The sequence below is a fragment of the Podarcis bocagei genome (genome assembly GCF_964188305.1).
Source record: "Podarcis bocagei genome assembly, chromosome: 11".
NCBI lineage: Eukaryota > Metazoa > Chordata > Lepidosauria > Squamata > Lacertidae > Podarcis > Podarcis bocagei.
The window spans coordinates 43198835-43217702 of record NC_138136.1 but is presented as its reverse complement, the minus strand read 5'-3'; the positions used below and the strand labels follow the sequence as shown (position 1 = coordinate 43217702).

Below are 18868 nucleotides of genomic sequence, written 5' to 3'. Positions count from 1 at the left end.
CCAATGTCCTCATAGAAGGCTGTCAGCGTCCGGCAAAAATAAAAGCAGACTGCAAGCCTTACATAAATGAGAGTTCTGTTTAAATAAAACAGTAACTTTTTCTTCAAAGGAAAAAAGAGAAGAGTCATGTTTCTCAAGCAATCTTTTTCATCTGCAATTTATGTCAGCATTTAACAGATAGATTAGCAGCTGACCAATTTAATCCCATGCAGTGAGTCTCCTCAAAATGTAAAACTGAAAATAAAGTTTTTGATTTTTCTGGAGCCACACTCAATGCATAAAAGAGATCATTAACATGTTGATCAGTAGGGTGATCAGAAACCAACATGCTAGAATTTCATATAGGTAAATATATCCTTATTAAATAAGTTTAAAATTTTAAAGATTTGCCTTTTGTAATAGCCACAGAACTAAAGTTGTTTGGAATTGAATACAGCAAACATATTTTGCCAGAGACGTAATATGTCCTGATTTCTATCAATATACAAGATTCTACTCGCCTCTCCCTTCCTATTTCAAGTTTCCTTTCAGATTTCCATTCATAAGCAACTCAGTCTTGGGAAAATTACCAGATTTCGAACCAGTATCACATCCAATACTTCAGACACAGTTCATAGAAGATTCTCAGTTCAGGATTAGGCAGATACTACTGGCAAACTAAACAGCTCATTGTTTTTTCCCCTTTGGTTCCCAATAAGCTTTCTTGAGTTGTTCCATGAGTATATGGATGAAATAAATAAATACTTAGACAGCAGCCTTGGACAGCTTCCTCCTTTATCTGAGGCCACTGGCGGCCATGATTATTATGTTCTGCCACCACTGTCAGAGACAGTATGCCTCTGTTCCTGGGAATCACGCGTGGCAGACTGCTGTTGCACTCATATCCTGCTTGCAGGGTTCCCACAAGCATCTGGTTGGCCGCTGTGAAAACAGAATGCTGGACTGCATGGGCCCTTGGCCACTTGAGCAATATCGCCAAATGGGAAGCATTTCATCATTAGCTACTTTTAAGAGCAATACTTCCATTAAAGGGGCATCACCATACAGAACTGTTTTCTGTATAGAAACAATGGATACAGTGGTACCTCGGTTTTCAAGCGCCTCGGAAGCCTAACCTTTCGGAACCCGAACGCCGACAACCCAGAAGTAATTGCTTCCATTTCTGAACGCGCCTTGGAAGTCGAACGGCTTCCACTGCATTTCCCCCCTCTTTTTTCTCCATTGACTTTGCCGGCCTTCCTTTGCGCCTCAGTTGTCGAACATTTCGGAAGTCGAACGGTCTTCCGGAATGGATTACATTCAACAACTGAGGTACCAGGGTATGGAGATTTAATAATTGTGGATTAGTATCTTGGCTAGAGTCTGCTTAGTAGATGTAAGTAATTGCAGCTGTAATAAATTGCAGTTTTAGTGTGGTAGCACCTACACTTGGGAACTCCCTGTCTATTGGCATGAGGCAGGCATCTTCACTGTACCACTTTTGGGGTGCTTAAAACATTTTTGTTTAGCTAAGCCTATCCAGGCTCATATGTGTTGACATGTTTTAGTCTTTTTTTTACTGTTATTTTAAATTATGTTTAAGTGTTTTTATTGTTTTTTATTGTTTTTAATTGATCATTTTAATACAGTGGTACCTCGGGTTACATATGCTTCAGGTTACAGACTCCGCTAACCCAGAAACCTAGTGCTTCAGGTTAAGAACCTTGCTTCAGGATAAGAACAGAAATCGGGCTCCAGCGGCATGGCAGGCCCCATTAGCTAAAGTGGTGCTTCAGGTTAAGAACAGTTTCAGGTTAAGGACGGATCTCCGGAACGAATTAAGTACTTAACCTGAGGTACCACTGTACTTATAGGTTTTACTACACTCAAGCAGTATCTGCGTTTTGTTAAATGAAGTAAAATAACTATCTCTTCAATGTGTACTTCAATACAGTAGCCTAAATTGACAATACCATTCATATGAATTAGGAGGTTCTCAGGTTTTTTGCTACTCAGGGATCTGTCTTGGCTAAAGTTTCAAAAATTCTCATTCCTTACTCTGGGTGCACACTCTTTCAAGATACCACATTCCCAGCATTTGTATGGATTTTATTTTTAATGCTTTACTAGTCCTGAACCAGTGTCAGTAGTACAATAATCCATCTCTGCACAATACATGACATAAGACAGAAGTAAAAGCCAGATCACTATTGCAGGCCATGTTCAACTAATGAGTCCCACTAGCAGAAGCCAGCAGAAAGTCTTCTGCTAGCACAACATGAATCCCCCCTCCTCCCCGCTTTGACTGGGAGAACCCTCAGAATAGCATGCTGGGGGCGGAGGGAGAGGGTCGTTCCATCTGGCAAGCCGAAATGTTTGCACTAACAGAACTGCCATAATGCTACGTTGAATTCCTCCCTTTAAGTAGATACATAAATTATGGGAGTTGTGCACTGCAAAGTAGAAATGCAAGCTCTGCACCTCAGCTGCTATTCTGAATTTCCCTTGCTTTCATCCTGCATCATGTCCACTCTAGATTGTACTCCTTTAAGCTTATGCTTAGTATCTAGCGGTCACAGGTGCTTGTTAAGTATTAAATAAAGTATTATTTATTATCATTAAGAGAGAAAGACCAAGAAATGGAAAACTACCAGTCAGATATTCAGTTGATTAATAGTGTTATACCTCCAAGCTCTTTTACATTCAAGATGGCATTCTGGAATGGCACTGCTTTTATGCTAAAACCTGAAATCAGAACAAAAAAAGTTAGTAATTTTTGCAGTGCAGAGGCTATCCAAAGCAGTATGCTTGTTAATAGTAGTAGTACTCCTCTCTGCTTTGGGCCTTCAACCTCTTGTGATCTTTAAGTGCCTGGGCAAGGTTTCAAAAGTTATCTTCTCCCTAATCCCTTCCCTAATCCCAGGCCCTTCCCTTTCCTCCATTCCTCCAAGAATCATTTTGCTGCCAAAAATATTTAGAATTACTTCAAAACATGAATCATAGAAGCAGGATAGTTATATAAAATAAAACAGTGTAACAGTATTTTGCATAATTTTGACAGAATTAGGGACAATTTTTTTTATTTTTGGAAAGGAAGCAGAGGAGACACACGCTTCCAAATTCTGTTTTCCATATTCTATTTTAGCTGATTGTAAAGTTTATCCTTATTCCATCCAGATAATAGGTACAACAGCAGTGGATTCAAAAGGCTGATGGAAGATTATCAGTTGCTTTCCAATTCTGTTTATCTCTCTACATTCTTTCAATTCATACCACTCTGTGAAATCAAATTAATCTCTCTGTAATGAGAAATTGTACAAACTGATATCTAAATGCAAAATTCAGAGCCTCCCAAACTCAAAAATAATGTATCATTACATATTTTCAGAGACACCTGGGGCACAACGTTTTTTTTAGGATTAGAACTGGATATACATTTCAGTAAACCTGAAGCAGTGAGTGGGTTAAGGGTGCGGCAGAAGACAAAGGATGGAAAGGTGCCAATCTAGAAACAGCTGCTCCAGGCGAGGTAGGAACAGTTCCTTAAACTGGAGCAGCTGGACTTCTCTAAAAAGGTATCTGCAGGAGGACAATCCAGTAAACACTGCTTCCTCACATTCCTTTAGTCCATTCACCTGCTACCCAGCACCTAGGATCAGGGCCAAATGACCCAGTCTACAGTGATGCTTTCCCAGTTTCCCTGGAACCCTTCAGCTGCAGTGCAGACTACATGTACAGGCCTCTGCAGTAGTCAAGTTTTTCTTTAGGACAAGTTTACTACCCATATGGGAAGAGAGAGTAGTCAGTGATGTGTAGGGGACCTCACTGCTGGCTCTGAGTAACACTAGAGGACTCTTGGGGTCCCTTCCAACTCTATGAGTCTATGGGATAGATTTGACCCACTCCTGGTGCTTCCATACCTAACCCTCCAGAAATCATTAAAATTAAGCAGCTTTGGTTACTTATTTCAATTGTTTTGAGTGAATCCCTTTAGTTTGCAAATACATCCAATGTTGCATCTTCTCCTGGGTATGAGTATACAAGGCAACATAATCAATTACTTACCAATTGTATTTTTATTTTATTTTTTTGCTCACTGCCACAGTGCACATTTCACACAATAAACAGTAAGAATGCAGAGGTTAGACTCAAATCCTGCCTAGGCTATTTTCTTCTTCTCCAAAACATTTATATTGATTTTTCAACATTAATAAAGTAAATCAAAATAAACAAAGACAGAATTTATATGTCAGTACACATAAGCTCCAGCATTCAAAATTTCCATTGTTTTAGGCGCATTTTGCGAAGGGGAATTTCATTAATGCAAGCAGTTTCTGAGCTCTGGGAGGAGTACTGTGCCTAAGATTTCAGATTAAAACTGCCACTGCTGGAACAACAGTAGACCTTTTTCTGCCTCCTCACTTCTAGCTCTGAGGACTGGAGAAGAGACCCTCTTAAGAATATTAGAGGGGCAGGCAGGGGAAGTATGGCTTTTTCTTTTGGAGTCTTCAGAGGCGGACTAGACCATGTGAAAAATTAATATAAGTTTTTAGCTGCAGTTTGTTCATTTTCAGCTTTGTATTCTTGTTATAAAAATGTGTGCCTAGACATTCCGTTTTGGCGGCCATAACCCAGGTTTAAGGTGCCATTCAGCTCCTAGCTTTCATATCTCAGTTTCTAACACTGTCTAAGATGTTCTGATAAGCACAATACTTTTCGGTACTGTACATATGTAGGACACTGAACATATTACACATATTATGTATCCATTTTGAAGCCCCTCCAGAGATGAGCATGCGTGCCCAGTGGTTTCATCTTATTTGTCCATCCCAGTCAATTTCTGCAAATGTGAATAAACAAACCCTACTGTGTGTAAAGTAAGCTCCCTATTTTAAAGGCTTGGTTAAAATATACAATACTCAGTCCGCACCCCCTGCATTTGTACTGGATCATATAGACAGAAGGGTGCCATCAACTTTCTTCAGTGAGAAGCATCCTTAAAACACAATATGAAAATATACTAAAATTCCTACAGCAGCTACTAATTAACTGAAGGGCTTCTTTAGTACGAAATCTGTCTTGGGGTCAAACTACACATGATGTTGGAACTCCATGTCTTTCTTTCTTTCTTTCTTTCTTTCTTTCTTTCTTTCTTTCTTTCTTTCTTTCTTTCTTTCTTTCTGAAAAACCAGCAGTGTCTTATACATGACTGGATCAGGACCACAGCAGAGCTAAGTCCAAGTAACCCCCCAAGAAACACTGCTATATACTCCAGAAGGGAAATTAAAAGGCTTAAAGGCTTAAAGTTCTCAGGTTTCCCCCTTCACAGCTTATCACAACCTGGAATGGAGAGGATTTAATTGAGACCAAAGAAGAGAGATAAAGGCTTTGAGCTTCTCCTCTTGTACTATTGCCCAAAAACAAACAGCTGTTTTCACATTAAAAACACCTAATGAAGCCCATCAACAAAAGCCCTGCACAAAGATTTCTGCTTGTGCAATGGGGCTTTCCTCCCATCTCCACCTGTACACCTCCAGCGGACCTTGAAATCAGCTTTCAAGGAAGAATCCCCAGAACAGTGCGAGGGGGGAGGCGAACAGGTATCAATTCACTTGGCAAGCTGATAGGCTTGTGCAGATAAAACATTTGTAATAGCATGATGTTGAATTCCACAGAAATAGAGATGTTTCACCGAACAGCAAGTTCAAATATAATAGGTAGATAATATCCTTGAGTTGTTATTTAAGGGGCATGCTGAGAAATGCAAAATAAACAGCATAGGAAGCCAAATGCTGGACTCCCAGCACAGCCAATAATTTGGGATAATGGCAGTTGTAGTCTAACAAGATCTGGCCTCCTGGTATACAGTAAATATATCCTGCCTATATACTTGACCACTACAGCTTCAAATCTGAATTATTATTTATTAAAGGACACAACAAGCTGCAGCTAAATGGATAGACACTAAATACTCAAATGGGCAACTTTCATATTATTTGCACAGAATTACAATTCAGATATTTACCCCATGGAAGATGTTAAGCATTCTTTAAACACACACTTTACTTTGGTTTGAAATAAGCCAAATAGTTTTGCCACAATTTTTAAAGATATATCTAGTTTAAGAAGTTACATAAAGCATTAGCTTACCTGTTGTCGATACTATATTATCTCTATTTTCACTGCAGAGCTGAGACAGTAGACTAGTCTTGCCAGAGCCAGTGAGACCTATGCAAACCAAGTCATACTCTGGTCGTGGTGGTGGAGGCCCTTTGCAGCAAAGTGCTCGAAAACACTGTTGAGGAAAGCATAAAGAAGAAGATTTAATATTTAATATCACACAATTTTAATATTAATAATTTTTTTAAAAAATGTCCAAGAAAGAAGACAAACAGAATTTTGGTAAAAGTCAATGGGATTACTATGTTGAATCAAGATTACTACAGATGAATTGGGCCTAAAGCACACCCTGTTTTTGCCATATCATTGCATTCAAAGAATTGTTCCAGGTACATTTCAGTATGTTTCTCAAAAGGTTTTTAGCCACTACATTTCACTACACACATAAGACTGCATTCTTAAATATGTCACTCTCTTTAAAGAGGACTAGGATCATTGCTTGTTGCCCAGCCAACATATTTCTTATTAGACTAGGAAAACAAGTAATCCATTTACTTAATCAATATCACATGACTAGCTAATCATAAAATGCATTACTCCATTTGATAAATTATACTGTATGCCCTTTCACAGAGCCAACAACTTAATGAAGGAAGCCCTTCCTGCCTCTTTTGAATTCCTTCCTCAAGTATGCCAAATCACACAACAGGCTTGAATGACCTAGTTCCCTCCTATTTTAATCTTTTGTTATGGTTGTCTCAAGTGAGAATAACTATCAACCATCTTCATATTTCCCATTTATACAGAAATTAAAGGCAAGATGCTAAATTCAAGACACTAAACCTCAGATATACATTACATCATTCAAAGAAACAATGAAAGCATAAAAGTTGCTGTAAATATACAATCGCCAGTTGATATATTAAAAAGCAGAGACATCACCCTGCTGACAAAGGTCCGTGTAGTTAAAGCTATGGTTTCCCCAGTAGTGATGTATGGAAGTGAGAGCTGGACCATAAAGAAGGCTGATCGCCGAAGAATTGATGCTTTTGAATTATGGTGCTGGAGGAGACTCTTGAGAGTCCCATGGACTGCAAGAAGATCAAACCTATCCATTCTTAAGGAAATCAGCCCTGAGTGCTCACTGGAAGGACATATTCTGAAGCTGAAGCTCCAATACTTTGGCCATCTCATGAGAAGAGAAGACTCCCTGGAAAAGACCCTGATGTTAGGAAAGATTGAGGGCACAAGGAGAAGGGGACGACGAGGACGAGATGGTTGGACAGTGTTCTCAAAGCTACCAACATGAGTTTGACCAAACTGCGGGAGGCAGTGAAAGACAGGAGTGCCTGGCGTGCTCTAGTCCACAGGGTCATGAAGAGTCGGACACAACTAAACGACTAAACAACAACAACAACAGTGTTAAAACTTAAGGGGGCTATTTGAAGGTTCATTCCATACTATCACCAGGTCCTGGAGGCAAAACCTTGCTTAAGTTACATTTATGCATAATTATGTACCTACAGCTAAATCAGTGATATTAAATATTATGAGACGAAGTTCAGAGCCCTAACTTTCCTTTGCTGGTAGCAAGAATAGAACAAGAACACCAGTGCAAGAGTGAAGACTCTTCCACAGCAGAACAGTAATATAGAAAAATATGATCCCTTGCACTAATGACCACATTAACAAAACAAATTTGTGCCTATAATGGGCAAGGTGACTCAGACTCATTTATAGATGACTGGCATTCTATTATTTCTGATAATCAGCAATTGGTTAAAAGTTTCCTGAGATGATAGATAGATAGATAGATGTGGTCAGATATATTTATGGCATAGTTGTTGTTGTTTTGTATAATTCAGCACCATTCCAGTGATGTACTGATATGGTATTCTCCCTACCATGCTTCGGTGGCTTCAGTATATAGTTTTATTTCTTAAAAATATATATCATTTCCCACTTTTCAATAAAAACCTATTTTTTTCAAAAAAAAAAGATTACTATTAATAGCAATATACTTGTATGTATTATTCCTTTGCAATATCTTAAAAGCCATTGGTCATCTGAAAAACGAAACCTCATTTTTCCTATGGGACTTATTATTTTGCCTTCTAAGACTATGTCGAATTTTTTTTTATAGATTTCAAAAGGCAAATAAATTCTTAACACATCAGGAGCCAAAGGTGGTAAGAATACCTCAAGAACCTGCTGCTGGAGTTTATAGTGCTTTAGAGAAAAGATTCTGAACATTAAACATGCAGTTATATAAAGGTTGTACCTTCATACTTAACAGATCTGCACCTGTGTTTATACAACACAGTATTTCTTAGCTTAATCACTACAGTTGATTTGTTATTGTAGTTAGAACCAGACAGTAAATATAGCTACGGGACAATAAACTGCATTTTTTTAAACGCCTCAACTTGTTACCTAGATTCATTATATAGAGCAGGGCCTTGCCATTAGAACACAGCTTCATATAACCTGTCAGCTGGTGAACAAAGCTGAAGATTACTTCCCACGTTACAGATCATGGGTTGTATCCAACTAAGTTCAGCTCAGAGTCAATCGACTGAAATTAACATAAGTAGAAGAGGGCTATTGCAGACCTCCCATAAGCATCTAGTTCGCTACTGACTAAACAGAATGCTAGATTAGATGGGTTCTTGGCCTGGTCCAGCAAGGCTCTTCAATGGTTCTCCTTTCTTTATATTGGTAATTAGTCTGTATAATGAAACATGTATTATTTATTTTTACATTTCATCCCCAAAACATTTATTAAAAGAGTGTGTGATAGATAGCGTACAGTGGGCTCAAGCCCCTGCTGCAAGGTATGTGGCAGAATTATACTTATCATCATTATATTAAATGGCATCTCACTAAAAATAAGGTAATTTACCGTACTTTTCCGTGTATAAGACAGAAAATTAAAGGAAATGGGGGGAAATGGCCCAAAGTTGTTGAGCTCTTTTGGGGGAGAATTGACAGAGTTGTTGAGCTTTTTTAGGGGGAGATGTCCATGGTTGTTGAGCAATTATTGGTGGGGAATGACAAAGATCACTCACCCAACTGGCAAACCCTAACAAGCCAAATTGCAGAGGCGGCAGCCAGTCCAAAGCAGCCCCCCTTACGCATCCACAAATAACACACACAATTGACGAAGCAGCAGCCAATCCAAAACAGCCCTTGCAGCAGACACCATTCACCCACTCAACTGCTAGATCCTACTCGCGGATGCAACCAATCGCTCGTCCCCCCTCTGCACTACCCATGCAGAAGATGACCCCCCCATTTTTTACTTTATTTTGGAGTAAAAAAAACATTGCCTAATACATGGAAAAGTACGGTATATGGCTTTGCAAAAGGTTTGGGTGATTATACTTCAGCACTTGCTTTAGCAAAGTACATGTTAACATGCAATATTCCCAAGTACCAAACAAAATCCGCACTGTTATATGATGCACAAAATGCTACACATTTTATCCCCATTCTTCCTATATGTAGCCAGAAGAAGCTTGCCATGGATGATTTATATTATTGTAAGGCAGAGGCTTTGATTTAGCTAAGGATCTGAGTCAGCTGGGTCACTTTGGGATTCAAACATCATTTCAGTACAACATGAAGTGAGCAAAAGAATGCGAAAGACAATAGGGAAGGGTGTAGGAAAAAACTGTCTAATATAGAAGACAGTTCCTACCTACAGTTCTGCCTCCATCTATTATTATTTTGTCGCTCTATGTTTTCATATTTCTACAATCTAATAGGCTCTCTCTGAACCATCTTATTCCAAGTGTTTGCCTCCGCACAAGCCAATCGTAGAGAAGGAAGGTTAGGATTTCAAATTAACAGCTGAAGAAGGGTCACTAGATTTGTAAGTGGATGCTGTGCTTCATCCTTTGATAGCTCATTAAATCAGGAATGTCATCCCTAGAGCTGGATGTGGTCTGTTCCCACATTCCCTACCTGTTGTAGAAAATGGTTTCAGTAAGTATGGACATGGGCTGGCCTGGTTGATGCCTCTTTTTTTCTGAAGTATTAAGAAATTGGGCAATGAATCCTGGGAAAGTTGCACAAACCATTAAATGCTACCTCATCCCACACAAACTACCATACTCCCTAAATCCCAGATTACCAATTACAGAGTCTCAAAAGCTCTTGTAATGAAAACTCAGGAGAAGATAGAAGCAAGCAAAACTAGCAACATTAGAGACAACATTACTTAGACTGAAGAGAGAGAAAACAAACCACTGATGGAAAAACACAAGAAACCAATGAGGAATATAAATATGGAGAAGCTGAGGAAACAGCTCCCCTTGTCATTTCCTGTTAAAATGAAAGATGGACGCAGATTATTCAACAATAGCCTGCAGCACAAAGCTGTGCTAAAAGCCATCCTTTTACAGATCTTCAACTAAGCTAGAAAAGCTTCTTCAATATGATTCATGAATAAAGTATGCTACAAGCTTGGCTAACTGAGCCCTGTTTTGTGAGTACCATAGATGTATTGATAAATATTCTACAACTGCCAACTACAACCAACTAAACAAGCATTAATTTGAACACTCACTCTTCCATTGTCTCCCGAGACAGAAGCATGCCAACCAATCATAGGACCATAGAAACCAAGCATTTGAATAACATTTAAAGGGCTACTAACTGTATTTTAAAACTAATTTAGATGCCTCTGCCATCCCAACTTGTTTGTAAAAGGATCAGTTATACACCAAGCCTGTGAAATTCCATTTCACTCAAACCCTTTCTTGTGAGCATAGCCATCACAGGAGCCCAGCAGCAATTTCATACTCACACAAACATTTCATGTAGCCACTATCATGTGCGAATCAGCCTAAGAAATGGTGGAATTCTTTCAGTATGGATTAAGGAAGAGCCTGAGTGTCAATGCTATTAAACTCCTTAATCTACCCCAACAATATTTGCCCTGTAATCACCAAACACCTGCCGGGGCACCTCAATTGCCAAGAACTGGTACCAGTTTAGAAAAAGGGGATATTTGCTACATTATTTAGGATATAGTCCCCTGCAAGATTGTTATTAATCTAGAAGAAAAAAATATTAATTTAGAAGAAGGAGGAGGAGGAGTTTGGATCTGATATCCCGCTTTATCACTACCCGAAGGAGTCTCAAAGCAGCTAACAATCTCCTTTCCCTTCCTCCCCCACAACAAACACTCTGTGAGGTGAGTGAGGCTGAGAGACTTCAAAGAAGTATGACTGGCCCAAGGTCACCCAGCAGCTGCATGTGGAGGAGTGGGGAAGCGAACCCAGTTCACCAGATTACGAGTCCACCGCTCTTAACCACTACACCACACTACTGATTTATTAAATGTATTAATCTAGAATTAAATGTATCAATCTAGAAGACAAAGAGAGGATGTGAATGAGAGGCATCTCACTGAGACAGGAGAGGGCAGGAAGTGGGGTTCTGGCCCTTCACCCCCAGGTGCTTTGCCATAGTACTCCTCAAACATAACTAGTTGCCTATCAGGATACTGTTTTCTGGAATAATGACAATATTTCATCATTTGCAGGGCCAGCACAAGAGTCTGCACCACCTAAGGCAAGGGACGCCAGTGCCACAGGCACACCCTCCCTCTTTTTCCCTTTGCAGCTGTGAAGAGCTTGAGAACTGCAGATACCCCAGTACAATGCACATGTCGAAAACACATGTGAACAGACAATGAGGAAGGATTAGGTCTCTGCATGTCTTGAAGGGGAAAGTAGCAATTATTATTATTATTATTATTATTATTATTATTATTATTATTATTAGTGCCCTTCGTAAATGGTAGAGCACATACATTTATTTTGTTACTGACACCCATGTCAGGACCATCATTAAGACCCAGTCTCCAATGAGGATATGGCAAAGAAAAAAGCAAGTGTAAAAGAAGGCCATAGAGAAAAGATTTCTCAAAATGAATTAAAATAAGACCAGAACCTCCTCTTAGTTCTGCCAAGTCTCTGTAAATACAACTCTGAAATGATTGCAGAGATGACACCGCATTGACTAGTTGGCGAGATCTAGTTTCAATGTGTCAAGATTCTTCAGTTGTATTTGTCTCTAACACATGCAAAATGTCTATTGACTGTTACATGTTGACTGCTCAGTACATAAACTACACATCTTACCATTTGTGCCAGTTTTATGGGCACAATTTCCACAGATATGAGACATATATTGTAATAAAAAGCCTAAAACTGGGATAAACTGACTTTTTCAAAGTAGGTAGAAAAACACACAAATCTTTCTGCAGGAAGTCGGAACCCTGCAAATACCATGCCAACTCTGAATGTGTGGTGTGAACTCAGTTCTAATCCAGTTCACCAATCTGTACAGCTGTGTTTTCGTCCTGTAAATTTTGAGTCACAAGTGAGATTCCTAAAGCCAAACAAGAGAGAGATTCCACACGACATTAACAGTTTTTAAAGACTACAAATAAACTTTCTCCAGGTCAGTGATGAGTTACCTTTTGACTTTTCCATCGTGTATTATATGCTTCTATTCCAAAGTTTTTATTGCACAAGAAGTGGAAGGAAATGGCTTTTTTCTTAAATGTATGTGGCAAACTCTAGCAAATAATATATACAACCAGGTTTGATATAAAGCTAAAAACGTCTGATGTATGAAGCTACCTGAATAATAGGTTGGTTTAAAGATTTTTTTTTAGGATATAAATTAAGGAGTTTCAACAGTAGCCCTAAACCCAAGTCTAAACCTTCTTCAAACAGTGATGTAGTTACAGGATCCTGGGGCACAGGTCTAGGGCCCCAGTTTACAAAATGAGCAGGAGGGCTCCCACACACAGCAGTGAAGTGATACACATCCCCATTTAAAGGGTGGGCAGCATATCACCAGGAAGCGCACAATCTAAAATTACTTAACTGCACCAGTGTCTTCCAACAAGAATTTTGCAGGTGGAATAAAGGTTTCCTGTGCCTGTAATATTCCTCTCCTTAATTAGGAAAGAGCTGAAATTTCAGAAGACTGTTTCACAACTATTGTCCACAATAGGGCAGATTGTTAATAATAAAAAACCCTTATGAGAAACTGAGCCAGACAATGTTGTTACAAAGCATGTGTATCCTAGCACTTCCTTCTTTGAGGAGACCCCAGTTTTCCGCTCTATTACAGCCGCTATCCACTTCAGTGACTAGCCCTTTCTGTTGTCTTGGTCTTTAGAAAAACACACAATATTTTTACAGTCTTGAGCCTGGGGTTTTTTATATTTGCTTATTCACACACAGTGCTGCGCATTAAGATTACTATTGTATGTTGACTGCAGAAAAACAACAATTTGCCAAAGGCATGGGCTTTAGAAAACAGATCACGGTGCCCTCTGCAATAGAGCAAGAGCTCCAATACGTCTAGGACAAGTAAATGAAAGGAACAGGACGTTGTCGTTTTCTAAAGGGCACTGTTCTTTCGTTTGTTATCTAAAAGCCAGACAAGTACCACATCATATGCGGCTACAGAAGACTAGACATCTTGTTCAATGCAGGACTATAAAAATACAAAGAAACAGATGCACAAAGTTTATTCTACCCTTTTTATTTTTATTTAGCTTTATATTATTGGATTGGGGGTGCTAATGAGCAAAATAGATATTATGCCCTGCCAAATTAAATTATAGGCAGTCATAAAACCAATGTTTTACTTAACCTGACATGTCCAGATTAGGGTGAAGAGACATCCTGATGATAGTTTAAAACTATTAAAATGCAAGAATGAGGCTTCAGTGCTGCGAATTCTGTATGCAATGTACTATTATATTTGCAAGCAGAGTTTAGATAAGCAGTTGTTCAGTTCATTTTAAATAAACAGCCTCCCAAAAGCTTTCATTTGAAGTTGTACAACTTCCTTGTAAAGACCAAGGCTATTTATTTACTCACTGCACTTAATATCCCATCCTTCAGTCTGAAGACTTCCAGGACAATTGGCAAATATTTAAGAACAAAACAATACAATCAGTTAAATGCTGCAGCAGAAAAATGGAATCTCACCAGACCAAATGAGTAAAAAAGAAAAATTAAAAAGTGAAAATATTTTAAAGGCCTGAGAAAAATTTTTAAAAAGTATTCACCTGGTTTCAAAATGCCATTTCCTAGGGACAGCATTCCAAAGTTGGGGTACCAAAACAAGGCCTCGTTTTCCCATCTCTAATTGTGTCCCCCTCCAAAAGCAGGGAGGTGCACCCAAAGCATGGCCTCTGAAGATCATGATGTTCAGAAAATTCATTCATTCATTCATTCAATCATTCATTCAGGGTTGATGCACACATTTTGCAACAACTCACTCTGGTTTGACACCAAGTGTACAATACCAACTTTCTGATGAGGATACCTGTATATGTGTTTTTTCATGTCTCGATGCTACCTTTTTACCTACCTCTTGCTTATACTTGTGCTTCAGACCTATGAATAGTGCCAGAAGCAGGGTCCAAAATATTACAATAATCAGAAGCAGGTGCAAAACAAGGAAACTGTTTTTAGGAGATGATTGAAAGGCAATAAATTAAAGTCATTTTAAGAATGTTCTTCAAGTACCTTTTTCACTCCAGCCTTTTTGAGTTACCTTTTCTGTTTACAAGAACCTGGTGGGTACCAGCAACGGAAAAGTCAGAGAAGCCTAAACTTCCCTGAAATCAATGGGCCATAAGCACTCAACTTACAGATATAAACAGATTACACATCTTTAACTAGCTCTGGACTTCATCCAATCTCTTGTAAGGCTTAACACCATGATGTTTTCAATCTCCTAATTACTATAGTAATACTATTTTCAATTGTGTTGAAAGGGCAAGGCAACTGCCATTCTGCTAACTGTATTTTATTAGTAATTCTTGTTTCTACTTCTGCAAGTCGTTTTTTTTTTTTCCTACAAAGAACACAGCACATTCACCAACTCTTTGTAGCTCCTGGTGGTCTCCAGCACTCCTTATCCTGACTGTTTTGTTCCATATGGTACTGCAACTGAACAGTGCAAAAAACATGACTACCACATGGAAACACGGTGGTGTCCATATCTGCTTGCAGGTTCTGGAGAACTATTTATTTAGCTTGTTTTGGCAATGGCTGCACAAGAAACATGAGAGAGCTCATTGACCAGGTTTGGTGTACTAGAAGCCACTGTAAGAAGCAGGTGCATAAGACAAGTGAAACCTTGTTGCCAGTGACAAAATCTGAGTTTCCACGCTTTTTTTCCTCTCTCCACAAGGTATAGATTGGGAGTATGTTTCATCAGCATCTGCATACTGTGTCCTGGGATCAGATATCACCTTTAAAATGTATCCACTACATGGGAGAATAGGGGGAAATGCCTTTGTTACCTTTCACGTAATTTCATAAACAATGAACACCATGTATAAACCAATACTTTTCTGTATAAACTATAGTTTTCTGTTTCATATTGCTATGTGGGAGAAAAATACAAAAAATAATCCCACTGTTTTACACTGCAGTGACTGGAGAAACTAGGAAAAAGATACTTCCAAAATTGTAGTCTCCATAAAAAAAAAGCTAAACGTGCTTTAAAAAGTGAGAAGAGTGATACATCCACCATCTACTATTACATATTTGGATTAAAACAACAGCCAGTCCCTTTCTTTGTCACCTGGAAAAATAAAAGTAGCCTGCAGTGTTGGTGTGAACAGAATTCTCAAACAGTCATACAAGCCATTAAAAAAACCCCACACTTATCTACTCCTGATATTCTAGCAGGAAGGAATGATAGTCCCAGGGAGTTTTGTTTCCATTTAAATCTCTCTCCCCACACACATCAACCTCCCCCCCCCCCCGGCCCAAAGGCTCCCTACTCTCCAATTTATCTTTTGCTCTGGTCAACAGCTAATGGTTCTTGCCTTGCATAGTAGCTATGACCCCTACATTTGAGGTGGTATGATCAAAGGCGCTCTGGCCAGACTTGGAAAAACATTTCCACTGAGAATGGACATAGTGCCTGTCAAAAGGTTATTCCCACTGTGTAAAGGGAGCAGCTCATGTTACTCCAGTGTAACATGAAAGTTCAAACTCTAGCCGCAGTAATCCACATACATGTTTTTCTTTCTAAAAGCAGCATATGGGACACACTGACTAAAAGAACACACATCCGTCTTATCTGAAAGGGGAAATAAAAGGTTTCCTCAGTCCATCCAGCTGCAAGTCACTGATTTTTAATAATTTCTAAAACACAAACCATCCATCTGAAAGTGGTTCCTATTGAATCCGAGTTTGGGAAGGGGTGGGGGCTCTGTAAATAAATTAGGCTCCCTATATCTTGTAGAAAACAAAATAACTTGGCGGCGTAAATCTTAATGTCAGTGACAGGAAGGCTTTGGTGAACCATTACCATAAATCTGACAAACGCTAATTTGATGGGTGGCTGTATCTGTCTGCTACAAAGCCAGTCTAGACAGTCTATTGAGAAATCCTAAAACACAACTGTTTGTTCCCCGTAACACCATCTGGATATGGCAATAAGAGCCGACCCAGTGCCATTCACACATGGATCAAAGCGCATGCTAATGCCATCATGAAGTCATACACATAAAAAATTCAATCTGAGAACTCTAAGCAATTTTGCTAAGTCCTCAGCAGAGAAACCTCAGACTTCGCTCAGACTCAAGCTAAGTGCATGAAGAGGGAAAGGCGGGGGTGGAAAAGAGAGAGAGAGAGAGAGAACAGAATATTTAATGAGCTTGGCCTTCTAAAGGAATGTTAGGCCACCCATTGTATTGGAAAAGGCTCATGTCACACTTCAGTCATGGCACCCATCAGGGAGCCGCCTTTACAAAACTGATCCGAGGCCTTTCGTAATTACCTGTTTCAGACCAAGCACACAGAAAGAGAAGAAGGGTCTCCTAGGTGTAACTCTTCTGTTTATTACAATAAGCTGTTAGATTGCTCTGTATTACAACAATATTCCAAACTTCTCTCATTAAAAAGTGTACTGTGGCATTAGATCAAAGCCTCAAGGGCCCCCTATTGAACTTGTTTAAGTATTACAAATGTAAAGAGCAAGTCTGGCTGAAGAGGCAATTTCTTTCCCACCCCCACCCCCAAATAAAATAAAATCTTCCCTCCAACTTGAATGGTGTGTCTGTATTACTGCAAGACATATTCGGACCATACTTTCCGGAAGACCCTTGCCCTGACTATTTCAGTTCATCAACAAGATTCTAACAGGTAATTTCCAGGATGCGATGGCCTTTTCCTCCAGACGGTTGTTCCCCACTATGCTGATTTTGCATATTTAATCTCAGAGAAGAGTTTCAAGAGGAACAGACAAATTATGCTTGTTCAGTGAAGACACACATAGTTCAAGGATGTGAGATAAAATGCTTCTTTGGGAGCTAGCAAATGATGTGCAAGTGTGGCAGTAATACTGTTCAAATGCTGTGGGGAGGATCTAATGAACAATGTAGAATTTTCTTTTTTAAAAATCAAAGCAGCATATTGTGGTAGGCTAGAGGAATTTGGCATTGTTTTCTGTGCATTTCTGAATCTCTTACATATCACATACAGCTTTTGAAATTTCTCCTGGTTTGCCATGTGGCAAAGGCCTCAAGATCCACTGGATTCAACAAACAAATTCTAAATTCTTTGGATTCTGGCCTGAGCCACCAGTATTGTCAAATACCAATTTCTACTTCAAACATAAAGCAAAGAATAATGCAATTTAATACAGAAAAGAAAGCATGTGGCCAGAATTATCATCATTTGTCACTACAGGAGTGTAGTTCAGTTTGCAGTAGAACTTAGTCCCAAAACTCATGAGTACCATTTAACATGTACAGTGCATCACACAAGGGTAGTTACACTGGTTATTTATTAAAGTAAAGGGGTGAATATGGTGTTTTATGCCAGAAATGTCTCAATTGAATTGTTTCATTCTATATGTTGTATCAAACTTGTGTTAAGGTTAATATTTAGCTATTATTTTCACGATACTATGCAGAAGTAAGATTTCATTACTGTAATATTCCACACAGTGAATCAGTCCAAGAAGCTTTTAAAAATGTCTTGACTATTCTAAATCAACAGTAAAATATCCTCACCTATATACAGTTATTTCTAAACCCGGGGTTTCCAAACTGTGGTCCATGAACCACTAGTGAGATATAAGCTTAATTTAAGTGGTCCACTGTGTGTTTATAAAAAATACAATTAAAAACTATACAGCATTAGCACAGTACATTACAATTGCAACAACAGGCAGAATAATCATTAACTGGTCCACAAAGACCCTTGGCAATTTTAAAAAGGTCTGCTGGGGAGAAAGTGGGAACCACTGTTCTAAACCAGCTGAAGTTTAATGCACTATAATTTCATCATCTGAAAAACTATTCTTGCAATCCAATAAAATAGTAAAGCTACTGGGTATCGCTAGGATTTTTGTTTCCTTGTTTTCTGTTTCCAAATGCAAGTAAACCGACTGTAATACCAATGTTTGTTCAAGCTATTAGAAAAATATGTTTGAAATCATAATTCATAACCAGTCATAACTTGTGCAAACAAGCTGTTTTAGTATTTTCTCCTACACATATTCTAACCATATTGTAAACAATATTCTCTTTAAATTCCCCATGTGCTGCTATCAAGTGACATTAAGCATAGAAAGATACACCCATAAAGGGGAGTGGGAAGAAAACAGTGGAGAGAAACCCATTTTGATTCATGAAATTTAATAAACAGCATAGTTTACGAAGACCTAAACTTTAGTCCTGCATGCGGGTTATGTGTCAAAAGTC

The 18868-nt window shown here is 38.8% G+C and overlaps 1 protein-coding gene across 8 annotated transcripts in view; it reads right to left on the bottom strand.

Moving 5' to 3' along the window:
• ARL15 (ARF like GTPase 15) overlaps positions 1–18868 on the bottom strand; it is a 182177-nt gene that overhangs the window by 85032 nt on the left and 78277 nt on the right. For 4 of the 8 annotated variants that reach the window (XM_081213203.1, XM_081213206.1, XM_081213204.1 and 1 more), the window contains 2 exons: positions 6130–6274; positions 2665–2724 (listed from right to left, as the gene is read on the bottom strand). In XM_081213203.1, coding sequence (XP_081069329.1) covers positions 2665–2724; positions 6130–6274 — 205 coding nt within the window. Of the gene's footprint in view, positions 1–2664; positions 2725–6129; positions 6275–7041; positions 7321–10669; positions 10727–15225; positions 15414–18868 lie in introns of those variants that run through there. The other 4 variants (XM_081213202.1, XM_081213205.1, XM_081213201.1 and 1 more) reach the window with 4 other exon arrangements.